Source organism: Hoplias malabaricus, chromosome X2, assembly GCF_029633855.1.
Source record: "Hoplias malabaricus isolate fHopMal1 chromosome X2, fHopMal1.hap1, whole genome shotgun sequence".
Taxonomy (NCBI): domain Eukaryota; kingdom Metazoa; phylum Chordata; class Actinopteri; order Characiformes; family Erythrinidae; genus Hoplias; species Hoplias malabaricus.
In genome coordinates, this window is record NC_089819.1 from 17,129,727 (window position 1) to 17,150,378 (window position 20,652).

Genomic DNA, 20,652 nt, shown 5'->3' on the forward strand with positions numbered 1-20,652 from the left:
CATATCATACCCCTCACTGTCCTCGGGAACCCAAATATCAATTCAAGTTTAACGCGTTAACGTGTTTGTGTGGTGTTGATGACGTATCGTGCGCGAAATTAGTCAGAGCCCCGAGCATCTCCCCTTTGAACTTTAATGATCCAATGACTAAGGCAATCCCACAACTGAATATTTTTTTTCTTGAAAATAACTTCAAAACGTGTATAGAGTCTTTTGAGTTTTAAGGGTATAATTAACGTCGAGGGCGACTTAAAATCTAGTGGAGCAATCAAAACAGACATTTTGGTTTTACACAAATTTTACACAAAAATTTTTATTATCTTTATATAAGAAGACTCTTTTTTCTTACTATGCCTGATGACATAGTAAGCAAAACAGATGTTGTGACATATTACATGTTAAAATAAATATATGTCAGTTATTTATATATAAGTCACACTTGTAGACCTAACAAGGTGTTTAAAATGGTGGAATGACATTTTTTTTAAATAGAACTTTATTGAAGAACATGAATGATGGGAGGAAATCAGAGCACCCGGAGGAAACTCATGCAGACACAGGGAGAACACACATTTCTCACAGACAGCTGGAGGGGTGGATCACCAAAGACCCGCTGACTTTAGCTGTTTAGCAGTGACGCATGGTATATTTAAATATAAATTTAGGAAATAGATCATATAGTTTACTAAACTTTAGTGGGAAATGTGATAAATAAAGAATATTCTCTGTACAAAATGTTTCAATTTATTATGATGGGAAAAATAAATAATGTAATTGTCGAAGGGTGTCTTAATATATGCAAGATTTTCAGTGGACGTAGTAAGGTTAAAATAACAATTCACACTTTGCTACAAAATGTAGGTTATAAGAAAGAAAATAAAGCTTAAATATATTTAAAAACATTATGTCCTAAAGTTAATGGTTAAAAGTCCAATCTTCCAATTACGTCGCTGGCAAAAGTCGCGCATGCGTTTGCACGCCGACCCGCTCTGACGTGTACAGTTGTCGCCTGCATCACAGGTGTCAACAAAACAGGCTGCGAACGCATAATAAAAGTCTTATATGTGTTCGAATAAAAAGCGCATCGAAGTTAGATACATGTCGGGGCTTTAGCTCAGGGACAACGGAGCTAACGGGGAGAACAGGATGGAGTGACGGTAATAACTGGAGCTTGTTCATTTAGTTACTGTGGCGCGGTGCTGCGGAACCCATTGAGGCTAATTTAATTCATATAAATGTATATTAAGTCGTCGATTAGGAGCTATGTTCGTGCAAGAGGAGAAGATATTTGCAGGGAAAGTGCTGAAGATCCACATCTGCACAATGGAAGGCGCGGAGTGGCTGGAGGAAGTGACTGAAGACACCACCATAGAGAAGCTCAAGGAGAAATGCTTGAAGCATGTACGTACTGACCAGTGTCTCTCTGTTTTTCATTGTTTAAGGGGGCGTTTTGAAGCTTTATGTCTAGTTATGGCTTTCATACAGGCCCCGGAGGGCGGTCACTGCCATTGGTAAGTATTTTTAGAAGCGAGCAGACGAGTAGACAGAGCTATTTATAATTCAGAGACTTGGGCTGTCACCTATCTGAGCTGGGCTGAGCTGAGGCTATGGTTTACTGGTTAGCTACAGCTACATACAATCTGACCAAGCCTCGTCATTGTAGCTTTCCTGCAGAAATGGTACTAGGACATGATCAATCTTCTCCACGTTCAATTTTTGTCTGCAGACGTTCATAGACACTACAGCTCTTACCTGCTCATATGACATTTTTCAGAGTGTAATGAAGTTAATTCCACTTTTAAAAGAAACGTCCTCAAAAATAATTTCTGCTGGTTTTGTTGCACAGTTATTATTAGTTTGCTGAAGTATAACATTTTAGAAAAAAAAATTAAAACCTTAAATGTGGGACCACTTGTAGGAAGTACTTAGTAAGGCCCATATGTCTGGAATTCCAGATTCTAAATATTTCTTATAAGTTAGCCTGTCTTTGGATTTTTTGCTTTTTGTCTTCACCTTTATTAGTTCAGGGATACTCTCAAGTTGGTCTGTGCACATAGCAAGTGTAATATCAAATGACAGATTTTTAATAAGGTCCATGGATGATGTCTTTAATCCAGTTTTTTAATATTTATTTTTTTATATAGTTCAAGTATATGTGTTGAATCAATGTCTTAACATCTTTTTAAGCTCCTCTTCAGTTTGTTCATTGGCTGAGAGACCTTAGCTTCCAAGATTTGCTGATATTATATTTAATGGAAACAATAAAGCCTGGAAGGCAGAATATATTTGTGTATGTTTGCATACATGTTTTTAACGTTAATGGTTCCCTCACATCAGACTTTATTTTTTTGGACATGTTGCTCGTAACAGTACGAATGGTCCTCCTTTCCTTTGATTTAAAGTACATGGCATACCTACCTTACAAAAAATAAATAAATAAAAATCTGACCATAGTGCATGCCTCATGCCTCTGGGCCCAGAGAAGCTCATGGTGCTTCTGGACATATTTATCATAAGACTTTAGTTTGACACAAAAATGTTTAGCTGGCATTTGTGAAGTTAGTTATGCATTGTAGTGTATTGTTGTATGAAAATTTGTCAAAGAAATTCTGAGCTCATATATATATATATATATATACACAAAAAATTAATGATGGTTCTTAATGCAGTGCCATCTGAGGGTTCAGAGATGATTGAACATGCTCTCATCGCTACATTTATTTATTTTTTTAGTGGCCCGAATGGCTGTATGTTTAAAATTGAAATTGAGCTGACCTGACAGAACATGGAATGTCTTGTGCTTATATTGTTTGCAATTATATACCAGTCAAAGTAAAATTAGAATTTTCATTTTTAATTGATATTTCCCAAACCATTCCACTCATTCATTTGTTCACTGACTGTAAACGCTCATTGAGTTTAGGGTCACAGTGGGTCCAGCGCTGCATGGAGTCACTGGCTGCAGGGTGGGAACACACACTCACACATTCACTCACATCTTTGGACACTTTATCTGATCTGGTTCAAACCCACAACCCCAGATCCTGGAGCGGTTTGACAGCAACATTACCTGTTGTACCACTGTGACATCCCATAATGTTCCAGTAGCTGTACCACTGGCTGCCACACAAACCCAAAGAAATATATCCATCCCTATGCTTAACAACATGTTATTTGGTTATTAGGTTAGGGTAGACAAGAGATTTTTTTGTGACAGGTTTTCAAATGCGCAATTACAAAAATCCCATGAGTGTAAGCAAAATGCACTAAAAGTAGATGTGATGATGTACAGTACCTTTGACACATCACCAATAGAAACCATTATATGTATACTTACCTGTACTTACTCACCTGCAGATGGATCATGTGAGAGGGAAAAGAGTACTATCTCTTGATGCTGAGTTTTACTTACCTGGTTAAACCCATTCTCCAAAGAGGGAAGGGAGAAATAGCACCTAGAAGAAGGAAAATATATTAACTAATAAATATTGAAATTATTAATAAATGTAAAACTTGCCATGGCCGTAAGTGAATATTTGGAATGTTGATAGTTTATTGTTAATTTTATTGCTTATGAAACCTGTGTACCCAAGATACAATCACTTTTACCTCTTTAGGGAATGGTTTATTCTAGGGGGCGGGGCTACCTATACATATATACACCACACAAGGGTAAAAGAGGGGGGCACTCTGCTAGACCGTAGCGAGAGAACATAACCTGATGTGTATAATAAGACTCAAATGACTTTGTCTTCGTTATATCTTTTTGTCTCTGCTAATAGAGAGTTTTGTTTTTGTTAATTTTCTGTAATCATGGAGCGCGCTTGTATATATTGTAAATAGTGATGTAAAGTCTTGTGTGTAAATAAAGGTGGAAGGAAACCAAAAGTCAAACCCCTCGGTTATTTCGAGTCGACCCTACATCGCCACAGCCCTCTCGCCCGACTCTACCCATAGAGAACACCTCCCACCATTACACTTTGCGATGGTTGAGGGGTGAGCTCTATCACAGTAGAGAATCACAATTAAATTAATTATTTTCATTAGGAAAGTCAGCTGGGTGTGCCCAAACTTTCAAGTACAACTCTTGTGTACTTGTCCACAGCAATGTGACACACAAATATTATAGATGTACTGAAAACAAGATATGTGATATTTATATCTTGTTGGCAGGAGGTGACCTGCTAATAATATTAACAGGTGACACAGAATGTAAATGTTTAATCCATGTGGCAGAATCTCTCTTTGCTCTTCAATTTAACATAAAATAAAACTGAATTATGATTTCCTGTGTATATTTTTACTTTGAAATATTGTGAGGGATTGTGGTATTTATTATTGAATTCTGTTTTTTTCTTTACTGACAGTGTGCCCATGGGAGTTTAGAAGATCCTAAAACACTCACACATCACAAACTGATTCATGCAGCCACAGAGAGAATTCTCACAGAAACAAAAACTGTTGCAGATGAAAACCTTAAAGATAAAGGTATTTACCTTATTCTTGACACTTTATTTTACTGTATGCTTCGTTAACCCAAATGTCATGTTTCAAAACAAATCTGTCTCCAATTATAAAAATACTTCTTGTTGTTTCAGACTGCCTATTATTGATAAAGAAGAGACCTCCACCAGCACGTACAAAACTGGCTGAAATAAGTGCTGAAGAGAAAGTAAATCCACTATGACATATCACCTGCACTTTGCATCATAAAGCCATATATCAAGTGTAGGACATAGAAAAATGAATAATTTGATAAATGATTCACTCACTTTTGTTTTTCATTTATTTATGTTTTGTCTGCTGACAGAAGAAGCAGGAGGCCAAGGCTCCTGATAAAGAGGCTATCCTCAAAGCTACAGCAAATCTGTCCACTCGCCACTCTGACCGTACCGTTACTCAGCACAACATTAGAGACGTGAGTGACAGCAGTTAACTGGCTGTGGAATGTAATTTTAATGAGAAATAGTCAATTTTCAAGCTTTGATCAACAATAAAGGAATTTGCATACATTAATATGTAAATTTGTCTTTGGGAATTTTTCAGTTTCAGACAGAACTGAGGAAAATTTTAGTGTCTCTTATTGAGGTAGCCCAAAAAATTCTTGCTTTGAATCCAGATGCTGTTGAACTCTTCAAAAAGGCAAATGGTAAGTGAAAAAGTAAATGATCATAAAATTAATATTATCCTGATTGCTTATTTCTGGGTTTATTTAATTCCCTTTCTTCTGTTTTGAAGCCATGCTGGATGAGGATGAAGAGGAGCGGGTGGATGAGACGGCTCTTCAGCAGCTGACAGAAATGGGTTTTCCAGAGAGTCGTGCCATCAAGGCACTACGGTTAAACCAGTGAGTTCATTCGCTCTAGGATACCAAGAGTCTGGTTCTAGGATGTCTCTGCATCATACAGAATGCAGCCAAGACTGAAATTATCCTGAGAACAGGCATAGGGAAATTCCTATTTAGATTTGGTGTTATCACAAAATACGCCTGGACGATATGGCCAACATTTATATCATGATATGTCTTAAATTTGGTTTCTATGATACAATTCCGATATCAGTGTAAACAATATAAAAGCCACGGAAATACTACATTTAAACTTGGGCTGCCCATTTAAGAGGGCAGCACCCTGTATTGAATATCACTCAGTGTCTGATACTGTAAATAATGTATATTGAAAATGTATTTATAAATTGTTATTGAAAAATGTTATATTGTGATAAATAGTAATATAATTGTCTATCGATTACACACTTAATTAATAAACAATAGTTGGGCTTTATAAAATAGTACAGGGATATTAAGTGGTAGTAATGTTGTAAAGGTATCTGCAGTGTAAGCATGATCTTTGTTTTAGTCCTGACACCATGACTGTAGTAACTAACAGTGCCACTGGTATAACTGTGATGAGTCATATGCACTAATGAGAGCCGCTGCCATTGCAGCATGTCTGTGACGCAGGCTATGGAATGGCTGATTGAGCATATGGATGACCCCACAGTGGATATGCCGTTGCCTGGCCAGGAGGCTCAAGGAGCAGCCGGTACAGCAGTGGCAGCAGCGGCAGCAGTTTCTGCATCTGCAAGCCGCTCACCCCCTGCCCCTGGGGCTCTTTCCCACACCCCCTCCCAATCCAACTCTGAGGAAGGCAAGCAGGACGAGCTAACGGAGATCTTCAAGAGGATCCGCAGGAAAAGAGAATTCAGGCCAGACTCACGGGTTAGTGTCATGTGTTCGATGTTAGACTACTGGGCTTGTTTTTGAGTTCAAGGAATTTTGAAACTCACATTAACTACACATTAATATGCTGTACATAAACAGAGAAAGCTAAAGAACAAACTATACAGCTAGCTTATATTCTTTGAAAATGTAGTGAATGCAAAATCTTTATATTTATATTGTTCATTGTGCATGTAAGAGTTTTGCTGCAAATCTAATTCAAAAATTCTAATCACCTTTTTAGGCCGTCATTGCATTAATGGAGATGGGCTTTGATGAGAAAGAAGTGATTGATGCTCTTCGTGTCAATAATAACCAACAAGATGCTGCTGTAAGTCACAATATCCAAGTTAAACCATAGAGATTTACAGTTACAATTGTCACAGAAACTATAGGCAAAATACATAGGATCTTTTCCCCATCATTAGAATCAGAACAGCAACAATTCTACCTTAAGACAACATAATACCTATTTTGAAACAATTAGTATAAATAATACAAAAATGCATATTTAGCATTTTTTAATTATTTGCATTTTGCTGATCTGTTTTATGCAGTGTGAGTGGTTGCTTGGTGACAGGAAGCCCTCTCCTGAGGAGTTGGATAAAGGTATTGACACCAACAGTCCCCTCTTCCAGGCCATTCTGGAGAATCCTGTGGTGCAATTAGGCCTCACTAACCCTAAAACTCTCCTGGGTGAGTCTGTCCTTACATGTTTTGATGGCTATCCATGAGCAGTGAATATATGACAATGGTGTCAGTGTTTGTTAGCGTTGCTCACATGTAACTTGCTGTGCTTTTGGAAAAATGCATCTGTTTGGTTTGCTGCATTGATGGCTCGTTTCTGTGATTTTACACATCACAGGATAATTTTTTTGACACTTAGCAATGTGGGTTGTGATTATACTGTAAAAATATTTAGTAGCACACTTAAGTATGAACCATAACAATCTGATTCTGATAGCCAGGTCAGAAATGCAATATTGAATTGAAAAGTTTATAATTAAACAAGTCCACTGATTATCAGAGTTTCTGCTGTTGTTGAACACGTTATTACAGTGGCAATGTTGTGATTTACTCTGACAAAGTAGATAAAGGAATAAAAGGCCAGAAAACGATCTCAGATTGGGCCGATCATTACCTAACAGGATTGACATTTTCCAGAAGTTGACACACTTTCCTGGTCTTAATGAACCATCTGTAACATGCTTTGGTTAAAATAGAACAAGGACATGGCAGCTCCATTTTTTTTTTCGCTGTCTATACAGTCCTGTTCAGAATGACTGGTATCAGTGCCTATTCCTTTAAATGAGGATGTGCCAAAGCTCACTTCAAAATGATCACACTTCAAAGGTTTGCATTTACGCAATTTTTAAGTATTTTTATTTCTCCATGCTATACATTTTTTTTATTGTTTATTTATTTGCTCCATTTAACCTTTTTTTTGTGTGTGTGTTCTTTGTTTTTGACTTAAGCAAATTACTACTGTCTTATTTAACAGTTTGTGTGTTGGAAGGTGCTCAAAATTCACAAATTAACTACTTCTTTTAATGGAACATATTATGCCCTTTTTTCACAGGTTCTCTGGGACATATTTAATCAGTACCTTTTTATTTATTTTTTATTCTCTGCACTTGTATAAACGTGGGTCCAGCATTGTGATTGGAAAGACTCAGTCTAGGAGGTAGGACAACTTTGATGTGCCTGTCATCTACACAAGATATGGCACAGAATCAAAGTGGATTTGGATTGGATTGATTGGATGCTTAACCACGCATTAGACATGAAATGGTCCACATAAATATTTTTTTGTTGTTGTTGGGAAGCTTTAACTGGCCTCTGTCAATATGCGATTAAAGAAAAGGTGGCTCCTTAAAAGGTATATGGCATCCTGAAAAACATTTTATTTTTTTTTTGAAAAACAGCTTTCCGTTAAAACTAAAGAAAAACAATAACAGGCATTTGGCGCCATATAATTTAAAGCTTAACAGCGTTACATGCAAGGCTTTTCTGCTGACTGTCCTCTGTGTAAATGAGTTAATGCTGGTGTCTTATGTATTTGGCCTACAGCTTTTGAGGATATGCTTGAGAATCCTTTGAACAGCACTCAATGGATGAATGACCCTGAGACTGGCCCCGTCATGCTCCAAATCTCCAGAATCTTCCAGACACTCAACCGCACATAGAATACACCTCATTAGAGCTGCTGCAAAGAGGAAAAGGTTATTCATTTATAAGGGAAGTGTGTGTGTGTGTGTGTGTGAGTGAGTGTCTGTGTACGTGTGCGCGTGTCTGATATTGTTTATGTGGAAGTGTCACAGGAAGCGATGAATGTAATAGTAAAAACAATGAAATTTTCAGTTTTGAATAATACACAGAGAAATATCTATTTATAACTCAAAAGAACACTTGTAAAAAACATGTAAACAGTAATTTAAAAATAACTAAAAGCAAGCTTCATTATTTTCTTTTTTACATTTTAATAAGATATGTTTTTAATTATATTAAGTACATATTGTTTTTATATAATTTGTCCTCATGTAAGTGAACATCGGGCATCCAGAAAAAAAAATGTTTACACTTCAAGAAAGATTTTTGTATGTTCCATGATGTTCAGATATCAGTCTAACAAATTTATTAATCTCTTTTGAAAGAATGCATCTGATCAAAGTGGGATCATATGAGATGTATAATTATATCAAGTTTATGTTGGTTTAGAGAGCAGTATACGAAACTACATTTATCTATTTCTGCTGTATTGACTCTGAACCTACTTTCCTGTGGGAAATGCAAGCATCATTCATAAGTACTTCATTTGAAGACCATTAAATTTATATTGTCTGATATCATAACAAACACTATACAATCTTTTTATGGTGGTGTGCCATCAGAAATAACGCAAAAACTATTTAATTTTGCTATGTAGGTTGTAGGCATTTTTAACATTGCCATCTACAGCTTACAGCCCATTACTGGTGCTAATTGAAGATGCTTTCTTGTAACCTCAAGTGTCGTGAGTTATACAATGGATCTTAAACAAATAATTTTTCAATGCTCTGCCTACAAATGCATTCCTATATCAGTTGTTTATAGTGCATTTATATTACTTTGAAATTTTAGCTTTATTTAAATATATTCCTATACAATGCATATGGACTGCTACAGTGTTTGTATACTGCTGCTGCTAGGGGTGTAATGATTCTGCTTGACTCAATCTGAAATACAATACAGTGTGAGTCTCAATGTGTTCAGAAATATAAAAGTACATTGTTTGCGCTATAATGCCCTAGTCAGTTCTTTAGCCACAGCTAATGTTTGCCAAAATGTAAAAGCTCAGCCTAGCAAAACATTTACGTCATCTGACAGCATTGTAAACACTATACAGTCCATATATGGTTAGGACTTGTGGGCAGAGCATGTCTGTTCTCCTGTGTAACTGAATGGCACTGATTGCGTGCACCATATGCAAAAGAATAAGGCAGTTGACCTGGCCTTGTAATATGTATGTAGATATTTTAATTTACTTCCAGAAAATGACTGATCCTAAAGCAGCGGGCTTATAGCTTTGCAGTAACACTACCTGACAAGATAAAAGTATTACCTGGAAACTAAGGCTAGATTTAACCTTTTCCATGCACATCACCATCTAAAATTGAAGTTGCTACCATTTGTTAAGTCTTCAGAGCCATACATTAGTGAATGCTCAAAGATAGTTACAATATATATGGAATGTTGACAGAACATAACATTGTTTCTGGATCAGCATGCTTCAAAAAACTTTTTTTCTCTTTTCAACTCACCGGTACAGATTAGTTTGTTCATTCCTGTTTCACTTTTACACAACTATGGCTTGCACAATTTGGTTTGGCTACATCCATGTCCTGTTTTGATGCAGGTTATAAAGGTCTATTATGAATAATAAGTATAACTTATGAATGTCTTGTGAATTATTTATTTTACTTTTTTTGACTAGTTTCACACGCATTTAATTCACAGTCTTGTTACAATAAATTCTTTAGTACTGTCTGGCTCTAATGCTATGCAATACAATGTTCAGTATCTTCAATATAGTACTTCGCAATTAGGTATCTTTGTGCTGGTAAAGTATGGTTGTTCAATATAAAGGTCCCTTTAAATTCTGCTGTAAAGTCATACAGTGAACAAACCCCCACAGGTCAATCCCCCAAACCATTTGGTAAATAGTAGACTGTATATAAGTTTTATTAGCAAAGCTTAATCTGAGATGAAAATGGTCACATTTTAATGGCTTTGACTTGGAAAGTTACTCTTTTATGAGAATAGTTTTCATGGAAATATTATACCAAAGTAATCATGATTTATTTTGTTTTTCCACTCATTTTGTGGTGATGTGTATGTGTGCTTTGCTTCTTCCCCTGTTTCTGTGAGCCTATAATTTTTTTCATTCAGTATTGGAAATGGTTGTGATGTGTATGCTCAGGGGGTTTAGAGATATACCGCAGGGCAAAGCTACTGTTGCAGTAGTCCTAAATATATTCAATGAGAAAAATGTTGGACATGTAAGCTTAGCAAGATAACAGTAGCTTAGAGATTGTAATATGTGAATTTATTTAAATGCTCTTAATTACCTTTGTGTCCTATTTATTCTTAAGCCAAATACATTCTGTTGTCATAAGAAAACATCCACACAATCCAGTTTGGCATTATAGAAAACTACTCTTACTATTGTTTTCATAATAATATGGCTCCACATATTTAATGTCAAATCATACATTTTTCCATCATTCAGTTAAGCTGTGGCTTTGGGGTTTTTCAGACATGATGTTTTATGAAACATACCGTGTTTGAAAGGAACCACCACCGGTTTCAAGAGGAATATGGGTTTCTCTCTTTCTTTCTGGAAATTAGTTGCAGGTTTTATTTGTAGACCTCTTAATAACAGAATTATATGCAATACTGCCTCACTTCAACATCATCACATCTGAAATAATGTATTGTATATATTTCTCCATGACGTGTGTTTAAATCCCAATATTTCTGATAAGGTAATGTGACAGCTGTTGAAACATTAGTTGTGCCTCATGCTTGAAGGAGATGTGTATTCTCAATTATCGGCTGAAACAGCATCACTTTGGGTTTGAAATTTTGCATCCTACAAGAAGTCGTTAGTTAAAAAGCCTGATCCTCACTGACAGAGTGTCAATGTTATAACCCAAGAGTTATGTCACAAATACAGAGACAAACTTTGCAAATATGGAAATGGTTTCTGTTCCTTGACTCATCACCACACTGTCATGTCCTCAAGCGATGTGAGAAAAAGAAAAATCAGCTTTTCCATCAGTGTGTTCACTCTTCACATATTTAGAAGTGAAAAGCCTTGTTTTTGTATTACAATAAATAAATAAATAAATAAACAGATTTGGAATTTACTATACATTTTGTTATGTTTTATTTGTAATGAAGAATCTAAGGAAGTGTTTGTTTGTTTGTTGTGTTTGGTTTTACAGCAACCAAAAAAGAACAAGTATGGTGTATGAGGGATAAGCAGTAATAACGCAATAGTTTTACAAAATTTTATAATATAATAACTATGTATTATCCATATTTACATTTTTAATATTTTTACTTTTCGGACACCTGTCTTTTTTCTGTGTCACCAGGAATTATATTCATGAAGACACCTCTCAAGTTTTAAAAATATTAGTATAAAATGTAAGTGCTATTCTGTAATTAATACACAATGATTACAAAAACCAGCTGCATAATAATTGTTTCTATTTAAATATTTATGAAGCATGATACATTTGAATTTATTTTTACAGATATAATAGTAAGACAATGCACTTTCCTGTACGTCATTGTCTGACTCTTCCACTCAAGCAAGAGGCCTGTAAATGAGGAAAATTTAACTGCTTTAATAAGAAATTTATCAATATTAGTATTGTACGGCTTATTTTTAGGGCTTCTTCTAATGCCCAGCATTGTTAGGAGTAGGCAGTGGATCAGACAGCTCTGCTGTTGGAGTTTCTGTGTACTGTGCCTATTTGTACGCATCTTTGACCCCGAGAAGGACGTACCTGTGGCAATTAAAGCAGCCTGCGCAGCTCCATCGCATCCACGACCCTATTGCAACCTTATGCGTCATTTACGCGCCAACATGAGTTCAGCTCCAGAAATGGGCTGTTTTAATTTTGCTGAGACTCTGCTTTGATATTAACATTTTATTGCGGTTTCTAGAATCTGCGAACAATGCAATAACCTTTTAACGTTGCGTCGGTGCTCTACAGTCATGCATTCTCGTTTTAGACGAGATTCCGCAGCGAAGGCTTCTAAGAAGTCTAGCACACAGACAACAATCAGCAGATTCTTCAGCAACAAGCCTGATACATCTAAATCCTTCGACAACTCTGCTAAGGATGCCGGGGATGGTCTCTCCGGGATTAAATGCGGTGCTTGGGAAGGCAGAGGAAAGGTATGAGATTTTTTTTTAATTAACACGGAACACACTTTAATTCCAAATATGTAATGTAGTTACAAAATTAAGTTAAAGCGTACTGTAGTCTCTGTAATGTGTGACACATTGCCTATATCGAAGTTGGATAAATATCTAATATAAACTGAAGTGAAGGGAGGTAATAGACGTCCCCTGTGCTATTTAATGTAGTATTTCGTTGTGTACTAGAAGTTTTGGTAAAGGAGCATTTAGTGTGTTTTGCTAGTAGCAGTGTAGCCTACAATGTTATAAAGGTAAACAAAGCTGAAAACTGTTACAAATACCAAGAATGTGCTGTGTAAATGTTTTTTATTCTCAATATTTTCACTGAGCATGTTTTTTTTTTTTAATAATAAACACATTTGGAATTTATACTTTCAACACTGAGAAAAACAATTGGGATAGACACAATAACCAGTGTGTTAGACCGCTCCTTTTTAATTTACAAAGTTTACAATTTAACTTTATAGTTTGACAAAGTGGAATCAACAGCTCAGACCATCGTTTAGATCTGATATGAACTCAGGCCCGCAGAACTCTGTGGCATTTATTTATTTATTTAAAATAGTTGAACCAAACCTTCATGTTTCTGCCTAAGTGATTTTGCACACAAATGAATACAAATACTAGAGGCATTTAGCTTTTTATGACATAACAAATAATAAAAAAAAAACCTATTTGGACTGCTTATGGAGTTTATGGATTGAGGAATTAATGGAATACTTTTAAACTTTATTAACATTTACATAATAAATTTAACTTGACTTTGTGAAAGTGTACGAAGAATTAATTTTCATAATATGGGCCCATTTGTCATTAAGTTTTGTCATTAATGTTGTCAGAAATGTCATTAATTTTTGCGAAAATCCCAGGGCCTTGTTATGATGTTTCTGCTTAAGTTGTAATTAAGCTGAAATTGTTTGAATGCAGCATTACATCAAATAAAAATAGAAACTCAGTCATGTTTATTATTCTTAGACTCTTTTTTTTTTTTTTTTGGAAATTTAGAAGAGACTACAGTTGCCTGATAGAAGAGATTCTATGGAGAAACGAGCTAAACTCTCTCATGCTGGAGAAGAAATTGAATTGGACTTGGAGAACATCGGTGTCAAATGTAAGAGCAGAGGTTGGTAATAATATTTCCTCATTTCCAGGCATCTCCATTAAAATGTTCTTTAGCTTTTGTTTTCAGCCAAAAAGAACCTCAGTGACAAGAATAGGACCTACGTACTACTTAGATGTTTATAGATGTAGAAGTAATTCTGTATTTCTCACTTCTCAATATTTCCTTTTATGTTCTTATATTCCTAATAAATGTATAGTGCAAAAATATTTTTTGAATGATTCCTTGTAAGAACCACTTTGATTTCCCTATAGAAAAATGTTTGAAACAGTGGTGTGTGGATGTGGAGAATCTCAAACGCTTACTGGAAAGGTTGCTCCTAGGACATTGAGATTACAAGGAGGTTATTTAAACTCATGGGAGGTTTTTCATACTTGCACATCTAATTTGCAAAAAATAATCATTTTAATCATTATAACATACTAAGATTTTTAAATGAATGTGATTGTAGAACCCTCAGTTCTCCTTTAAATTTACTATAGACTAGAATTTCCCATATTCCTTGTTTCAGATTCTAGGGCATCTACCTCTAAGGGCAGTCTTTCCTGCTCCACTCTGGAGAAACTGCGAGGCTTCAGTTGTCAAGGAGAGAATGAGAGCAGCGTTCCAGAGAAGCATATGAAGATGGAAATTGAGGCATCGGACAAAGGGGAGCAGCAGGCAAAGATAGAGGAGGACACAGAAGAAGAATCCAGCCATAACAAAGAGGTCTCACACCTATTTTAAACATGCTCACTAATATCTGGGTGACATACCCTCTAAAGCATTAACTGATTCATTCAGGGAATGCAAAGCAATTTGATTCTATATATTGTGTCATTTGTATAATATTGAAAAAATATTAAAATAATGAATTCACTTTGATAAATGTTTGTAACTGGTACTGCCTGTCCCAAAGGTGTCCACTGCAACAGTGGTCATTTTTGACCTTTTATATTTTGTGGAAAGCAGTGAACCAGATGCTGCTGCTTTTAAAGACTACTGCAGCATTGTTGAAAGTATCCACATTAATAAGAAATGTAAATATGTTTGTATTAAATTAAAAAGACTTTTGCGAACATTAAAAGCATTGCTTCATATAACATGATTAAGCAATGTATTCCTTACAGTGATTTTTGGTTCTTTTGCTCAGGGCTTGAAGTTAAATAAATTTGCCAAGTCTGGTGGTGTTGGTGGTAGTGTTACTAAGAAAAGTCCTCCAGAAACCGCAGGCCCTAACAAGAGAACAAAAAGTATTTACACCCCTCTAGAGCTGCAGTTCATGGAGATTAAGGAGCAACACAAAGACACACTCCTCTGTGTGGAGTGTGGCTATAAGTACAGGTTCTTTGGAGAGGATGCAGAGGTGAGTTATAAAACATACTTTATATAACATTTGGAGAAATTCATATGATGTATTATTATTGCAAAGTCTTGTATCTTTTTGTTTTGTCTAGATTTATTTTATGGTTAACATTTAGAAGAAGGTTTTATTTTTACAGGGATGATCTTACGATTCAGCTGCTTCAATACTGAAATACTTTTATTTGTTTAAATCATATGTACATTAACAGCTAACATTTTAACATAAAAGGCATTGCGGTGTCACAGTCACACAGCTCCAGGGTCCTGAAGGTTGTGGGTTCAAGTCCTGCCCCGGGTGACTGTGAGGAGTTTGGTGTGTTCTACCCGTGTCCGCGTGGGTTTCCTCTGGGTGCTCCGGTTTTCTCCCACAGTCCAAAAACACATTTGGTAGGTGGATTAGTGACTGAAAGTGTGTGGGTGTGTGTGTCTCCCTGTGAAGGACTGGCATCCCCTTCAGGATGTGTTCCTGGCATGCGGCCAATGATTTCGGGTAGGCTCCAGACCTACCGAGACCCTGAACTGGATAAGTGGTTAAAGGCAATGAATTAATTTATTAATAATTAAAGGTACTTAAGAAAATGTTAAGTAAGGAGACAGTAATAAGCATCACTAAACAGTTAAGTAAATCACTGTTAATCATTAAATAATAATAGAAACAAGAACTAGCATTATTTTAGGATTGTATTAAATTTTAAACGAGGAAAAAAATTGTAACCTGGAAAGACATTCAGAAATGGTTAGTTTTTACAACAATAGCTGAGATGTATCAAAACATGCTTTTAAAGAAAACAAATCGGAGTACCCGGAGGAAACCCACACTGACATGGGGAGAACACACTACAGTCCTCACAGTCACCCGGAGTGGGACTCGAACCCACAACCTCCAGGTTCCTGGAGCTCTGTGACTGCGACACCACCGTGCCGCCCTTTAATTCTGTTCCAGTGGTGGGCTAATTTATAGATAGGAGTCTTGCCCAAGGACTGTTGTGATTCAAGCTAAGAAACTAAGAAGCTAGTCTGCTGTGTTGAGGGCAGTCGTGTTATGCACTAAGAAGTAACAAGCACAAATAATTTGTGAATACTATTTAATCAGGTCTGCATTATGGTCATGTATATGAATGTCACAGTTTGGCATCTTGTGCTTCTGTGGACAGATCGCAGCAAAGGAACTGAACATCTTTTGTCACCTGGATCATAACTTCATGACGGCCAGTATCCCTACTCATCGCCTCTTCGTCCACGTCCGGCGCCTCGTCTCTCAGGGCTATAAAGTCAGTGGGTACCTTCAAGCCCTGTTCTATGAATTTGGTGTTAAAAAAATAATAAAAATTATCAATAATTCTGCCATATTTCTGATATTCTGTCACTTTTGTTAGTTGTGTCTATTCTTATTACTGTGAATTATGTCTTTCATTTTATCCAGACATTTTCAGAGAAAATCTGTATTGTTGTTTTTTGTTTGTTTTATGGCGGTTTTATAGGTTGGAGTTGTGAAGCAGACAGAAACATCAGCAATCAAAGCCTCCAGTGCCAACAAGAGCTCCCTCTTCACTCGGCAACTAAGTGCACTTTACACCAAGTCTACACTGGTTGGGGAAGGTGTGCTTCTTGTTTGTGGGATAGTTTTAAAGCCATTATTTTGTAAAATGTTTAAAATTGTGAAGTTTGTGTTACCACATATAAGTGAATTAACCCTTGGGCAAAGCACTGAACCCACAACTGCTCCCCAGGCGCTGGGGATGGCTGCCCCCTGCTATGCGGTGTGTGTTCACTGCCCCTAGTGCACTAGTGTGTGTTTACTGCCACAGATGGGTTAATTTCAAATATCCAAAATGAGAACAAAAATATGTAGATTAATGATAATTAAGATTTAATTTAAAGTAATTTTGGACCATTGTTTTAGTGCAAATGATATTGTTGAGCAAACAAAAATGAACCAAAAACAAGGATAAAAAAAAAAAAAGCTGTGAATTGTCATAGAATATTAAACAACATGACAATAACATGGTAAATGTTAGTTTTAATCTGGATGGTCCTTTAGGAAATGTTTTGTAGAATTCTGTTATCTATTAAAGAAGTATAAGTATATCATATAACTGAAAACTCTGCAAGTTGTCAGTTATGCTAAAATTTTAAATCTGCAGTAAAGGATTAAAGTCTTTGCGACACTGATTAACTCCTTATATCCTAGAGGCTTCTATGTGGATTTACATTTCTCTTCTTTAGTAGGTAATAAATAACAACTGTTATAATTACTAGTAGTGAAATAAAAACACCAGGGATACAATGTTTACCTGTGATGGGGCAAAAAAAGTTTTGATTATTTATAGTGAGCTTTTAATAGAACTGTTTTCTTTGTGTCAGATGTGAACCCTTTGTTGACACTGGGGGATTTGGAGCAGGCTGAAGATGTAGTGCAGGACACACCTAACAGCTACCTGATGTGTGTGAGTGAGAACTGGGACAAACAGAGCAAGGAGCTGACTATGGGCTTAGTGGTAAGTAATATGGATAGCAAAAGGATGGAATCATATTCACCCAACTTTTTCTTCACATATTTCTGAATTTCTTAAACAAATACATGCACAAGTTTACAAATTCTTATTAGCCTGTAGTTAAAAGGCAGTGCTTAATGAGCTGTTGGACCCTGCTGAGTGAAGGAAAATCCCAACAACAACAAGATCGTAACAAGAAAACATATAGACCAAGGACAATGTCAAAGCATCAGGTTAGAAAACTCAAAGCAACATGCCTTTGAATATGAATATGAACAATAAAACAATTGAAAGCAAATGACCAACAACCCAAAAAATGAAAAACAAATTCATTAAAACATCAGTCAATCTGACAGAACAGTAGAAATTGGCTCATTAAAAATGTGATTTACATATAGAAATGGCAATCAAAAACCAGCACAAAACCACAAGGTTAATCCAAGCAAAAACGTGTGATTTCAGAAATCCTAAGCATAGATGACAACTAAAGCTGCGCTTGATGGCCATTGCTCCCAAATTATCTGCTCACACTGCTAGAAAGTATTTGGTTGGAATTTCTTGATGCCATATGGGTGCTTGCACTGTATGAAATACAACCCCAAATGGCTGTGTCTGTCAGTTGGCAAGCTCAGTGTTTAATGACAGTTGGGAATCCACAAATATCAGAACCTTTGAAAATGCGTAAAGCCTGACTTGTGGCAAACTGTGCACTGATCCCCCTCATACAGTGTATTTGGAGATATGGTTCATTGAGATTTGCACTATACAAAACTATTTTTTTTAATTCTGTGTGTGAGGTTTAGTATTTTACAGCTCATAGACAACTCTTTTGCTGAATGCATTGTCAGTGAATCTCATGAGGGCTTCTTTCACTGCTTGTTAGGGCATTTAACTGGACATTGTTTTCTCCCTCACACTGCACATTACACAATGACCAATGAAGTTGTAATTCTGCCCAATCCTGTAATTTATGAATTAATGAATTTAGTCAGCCACTAACAAATTAGGCTTAAATCGCACAGTTTAAGCCAGGGTTTAGAATGGACCAAAGAGAAATCATGGAGTGTGAATGCTAGGATGAAAGTGACATTCATTGACATCATGACAGTGATGAATCATAAATCTGCATTTGTAAAGAAGATACCATTGGAGCTTTTATCTAGTACAGTTCTAATTGAACATAACAAGATGACTGCTTGAAGCAAATTTTGCTCATTTATTTGTGATATGGGTTCGCATGACAAATGACAAAGGCAGATGGCAGGCATTTGAACCACCAATTCATGAGTGTACATTGAAAAACTTGTACATCCTTCTCATTTACTCAACTGTGTGTGTGTGTCTCGCATGTACACATCTTTCAACAACCTTGCATTGAAAGAATATTTGGAGAACCAAAACTGGACCCCAAAAAACGTTTTTGAAAAGTGTATTTTTCATTTTTAAGTGCAGCCTTTGCAGTCATGCTTTCAGGTGTTTGGCTGTAATTGGAAAATTATCTTTCCTGTTTTAATCAAATCATGCCTGGTGGGAAGCTAAAAAAAATCAATCTGAGTGCTGTAATAGTCTAACATAATCCAACGCTGATTGGTTTGACCTGGTCAGAATGGGCTGATTGAGTGTGTGGTTTTCTGTGTTATGTTTAGGTGGTTCAGCCCAGTACAGGCGATATGATGGTGGACTGTTTTAAGGACAGTTCCTCTCACTCTGAACTGGAGGCCAGGGTTCTGAAGGTCCAGCCAGTGGAGATCCTGGTGTCCTCTGATATATCTGAGCCCACAGAACGCCTACTGAGAACCATCGCTCTGTCCAGGTTAAACATCCACACTTCAATTTTCATTCATTTAGAGATGTTCTGGTTGTCTTCTTTTAGTCTGAAAGAGTAGTATTACAACCAGTCAAGGCATTTTAAATGGACTAATATTAGTTAGATTGATCCTGATGCAGATCTTACTAATTAGAGTAATTAAGATTTGTTCAAATTCAATAGAATTAAAAAACAATGGTTAGGGAACAGGGTAATAATAATTTAAAACATCAAAATATATTCTGAGCCCCCTCCAGGGTGTATTCCCGCCTTGCGCCCAATGATTCCAGGTAGGCTCTGGACCCACCGTGACCCTGAACTGGATAAGCGGTTACAGATAATGAATGAAAATATATTTTGACATTTTAAAGCAGCATTTTAGGCACAATACATGCTGAAGCATGAGTATGAATCTTATCAGAATTCTTTTTAATTTAAACTTTGAGTAAAAAGAAAGAATACTGTCCTTAAATGTTTGACAGTTTCACATGTCAGTGATTTTTATTATTATTATTATCTTTTCATTTGTTTATTTTTTTATATTTCAGTTATAAATGTATCATGGTTTCTAACACAGTGACATAAATGGGGTTTATAAATATGTGATGCCCATCAGGATTTCAGACATTAACAAGAAAACTGCAGGGTATAACTTATTTGAAATTTGTTTTTGAAGAAGTGAGCAATTTGTCTCATGTGACATGTCCATCCATTCCATCCATCCATCCATTATCCACCGCTTATCCGGGTCCGGGTCGCGGGGGAAGCAGTCGGAGCAAAGAAACCCAGACCTCCCTCTCCCCAGCCACCGACGCCAGCTCCTCCGGGGGTATACCGAGGCGTTCCCAGGCCAGTCGAGACATATAGTCTCTCCAGCGTGTTCTTGGTCTGCCCCGGGGCCTCCTCCCCGTTGGACATGCCCGGAACACCTCTCCAGGAAGGCGTCCAGGAGGCATCCGAACCAGATGCCCGAACCATCTCAACTGGCTCCTCTCGACGTGGAGGAGCAGCGGCTCCACTCCGAGTCTCTCCCGGATGTCCGAGCTCCTAACCCTGTCTCTAAGGGAGAGTCCAGACATCCTGCGGAGAAAACTCATTTCAGCCGCTTGTACCCGCGATCTTGTTCTTTCGGTCACTACCCAAAGCTCATGACCATAGGTGAGGGTTGGGACGTAGATTGACCGGTAAATC

The 20,652-nt window shown here is 36.7% G+C and overlaps 2 protein-coding genes across 4 annotated transcripts in view; both read left to right on the forward strand.

Annotated features, from left to right (window-relative positions):
* Positions 1-1,007: 1,007 nt before the first annotated feature.
* On the forward strand, positions 1,008-11,609 carry LOC136677455 (ubiquitin-associated domain-containing protein 1-like). 2 transcript variants are annotated; one of them, XM_066654987.1, is made up of 11 exons: positions 1,010-1,157; positions 1,248-1,401; positions 4,368-4,488; positions 4,599-4,672; positions 4,811-4,918; positions 5,047-5,149; positions 5,239-5,347; positions 5,947-6,220; positions 6,465-6,551; positions 6,778-6,916; positions 8,291-11,609. In XM_066654987.1, the coding sequence occupies exons 2-11, from the start codon at positions 1,264-1,266 to the stop codon at positions 8,404-8,406; spliced, it is 1,269 nt and encodes a 422-aa protein (XP_066511084.1). In that variant the 5' UTR covers positions 1,010-1,157; positions 1,248-1,263; the 3' UTR covers positions 8,407-11,609. The 2 variants fall into 2 exon arrangements, with proteins under 2 accessions (XP_066511083.1, XP_066511084.1); XM_066654986.1 differs by having other exon boundaries at positions 1,008-1,401.
* A 725-nt stretch (positions 11,610-12,334) lies between these two features.
* The window catches only part of LOC136677548 (DNA mismatch repair protein Msh3-like), a 62,011-nt gene continuing 53,693 nt past the window's right edge, over positions 12,335-20,652 (forward strand). The window contains exons 1-8 of one of the 2 annotated variants that reach the window (XM_066655130.1): positions 12,335-12,671; positions 13,701-13,818; positions 14,327-14,523; positions 14,948-15,160; positions 16,314-16,430; positions 16,641-16,758; positions 17,524-17,657; positions 19,301-19,467. In XM_066655130.1, coding sequence (XP_066511227.1) covers positions 12,489-12,671; positions 13,701-13,818; positions 14,327-14,523; positions 14,948-15,160; positions 16,314-16,430; positions 16,641-16,758; positions 17,524-17,657; positions 19,301-19,467 — 1,247 coding nt within the window. In that variant the 5' untranslated portion in view covers positions 12,335-12,488. The remainder of the gene's footprint in view (positions 12,672-13,700; positions 13,819-14,326; positions 14,524-14,947; positions 15,161-16,313; positions 16,431-16,640; positions 16,759-17,523; positions 17,658-19,300; positions 19,468-20,652) is intronic. The other variant, XM_066655131.1, reaches the window with a different exon arrangement.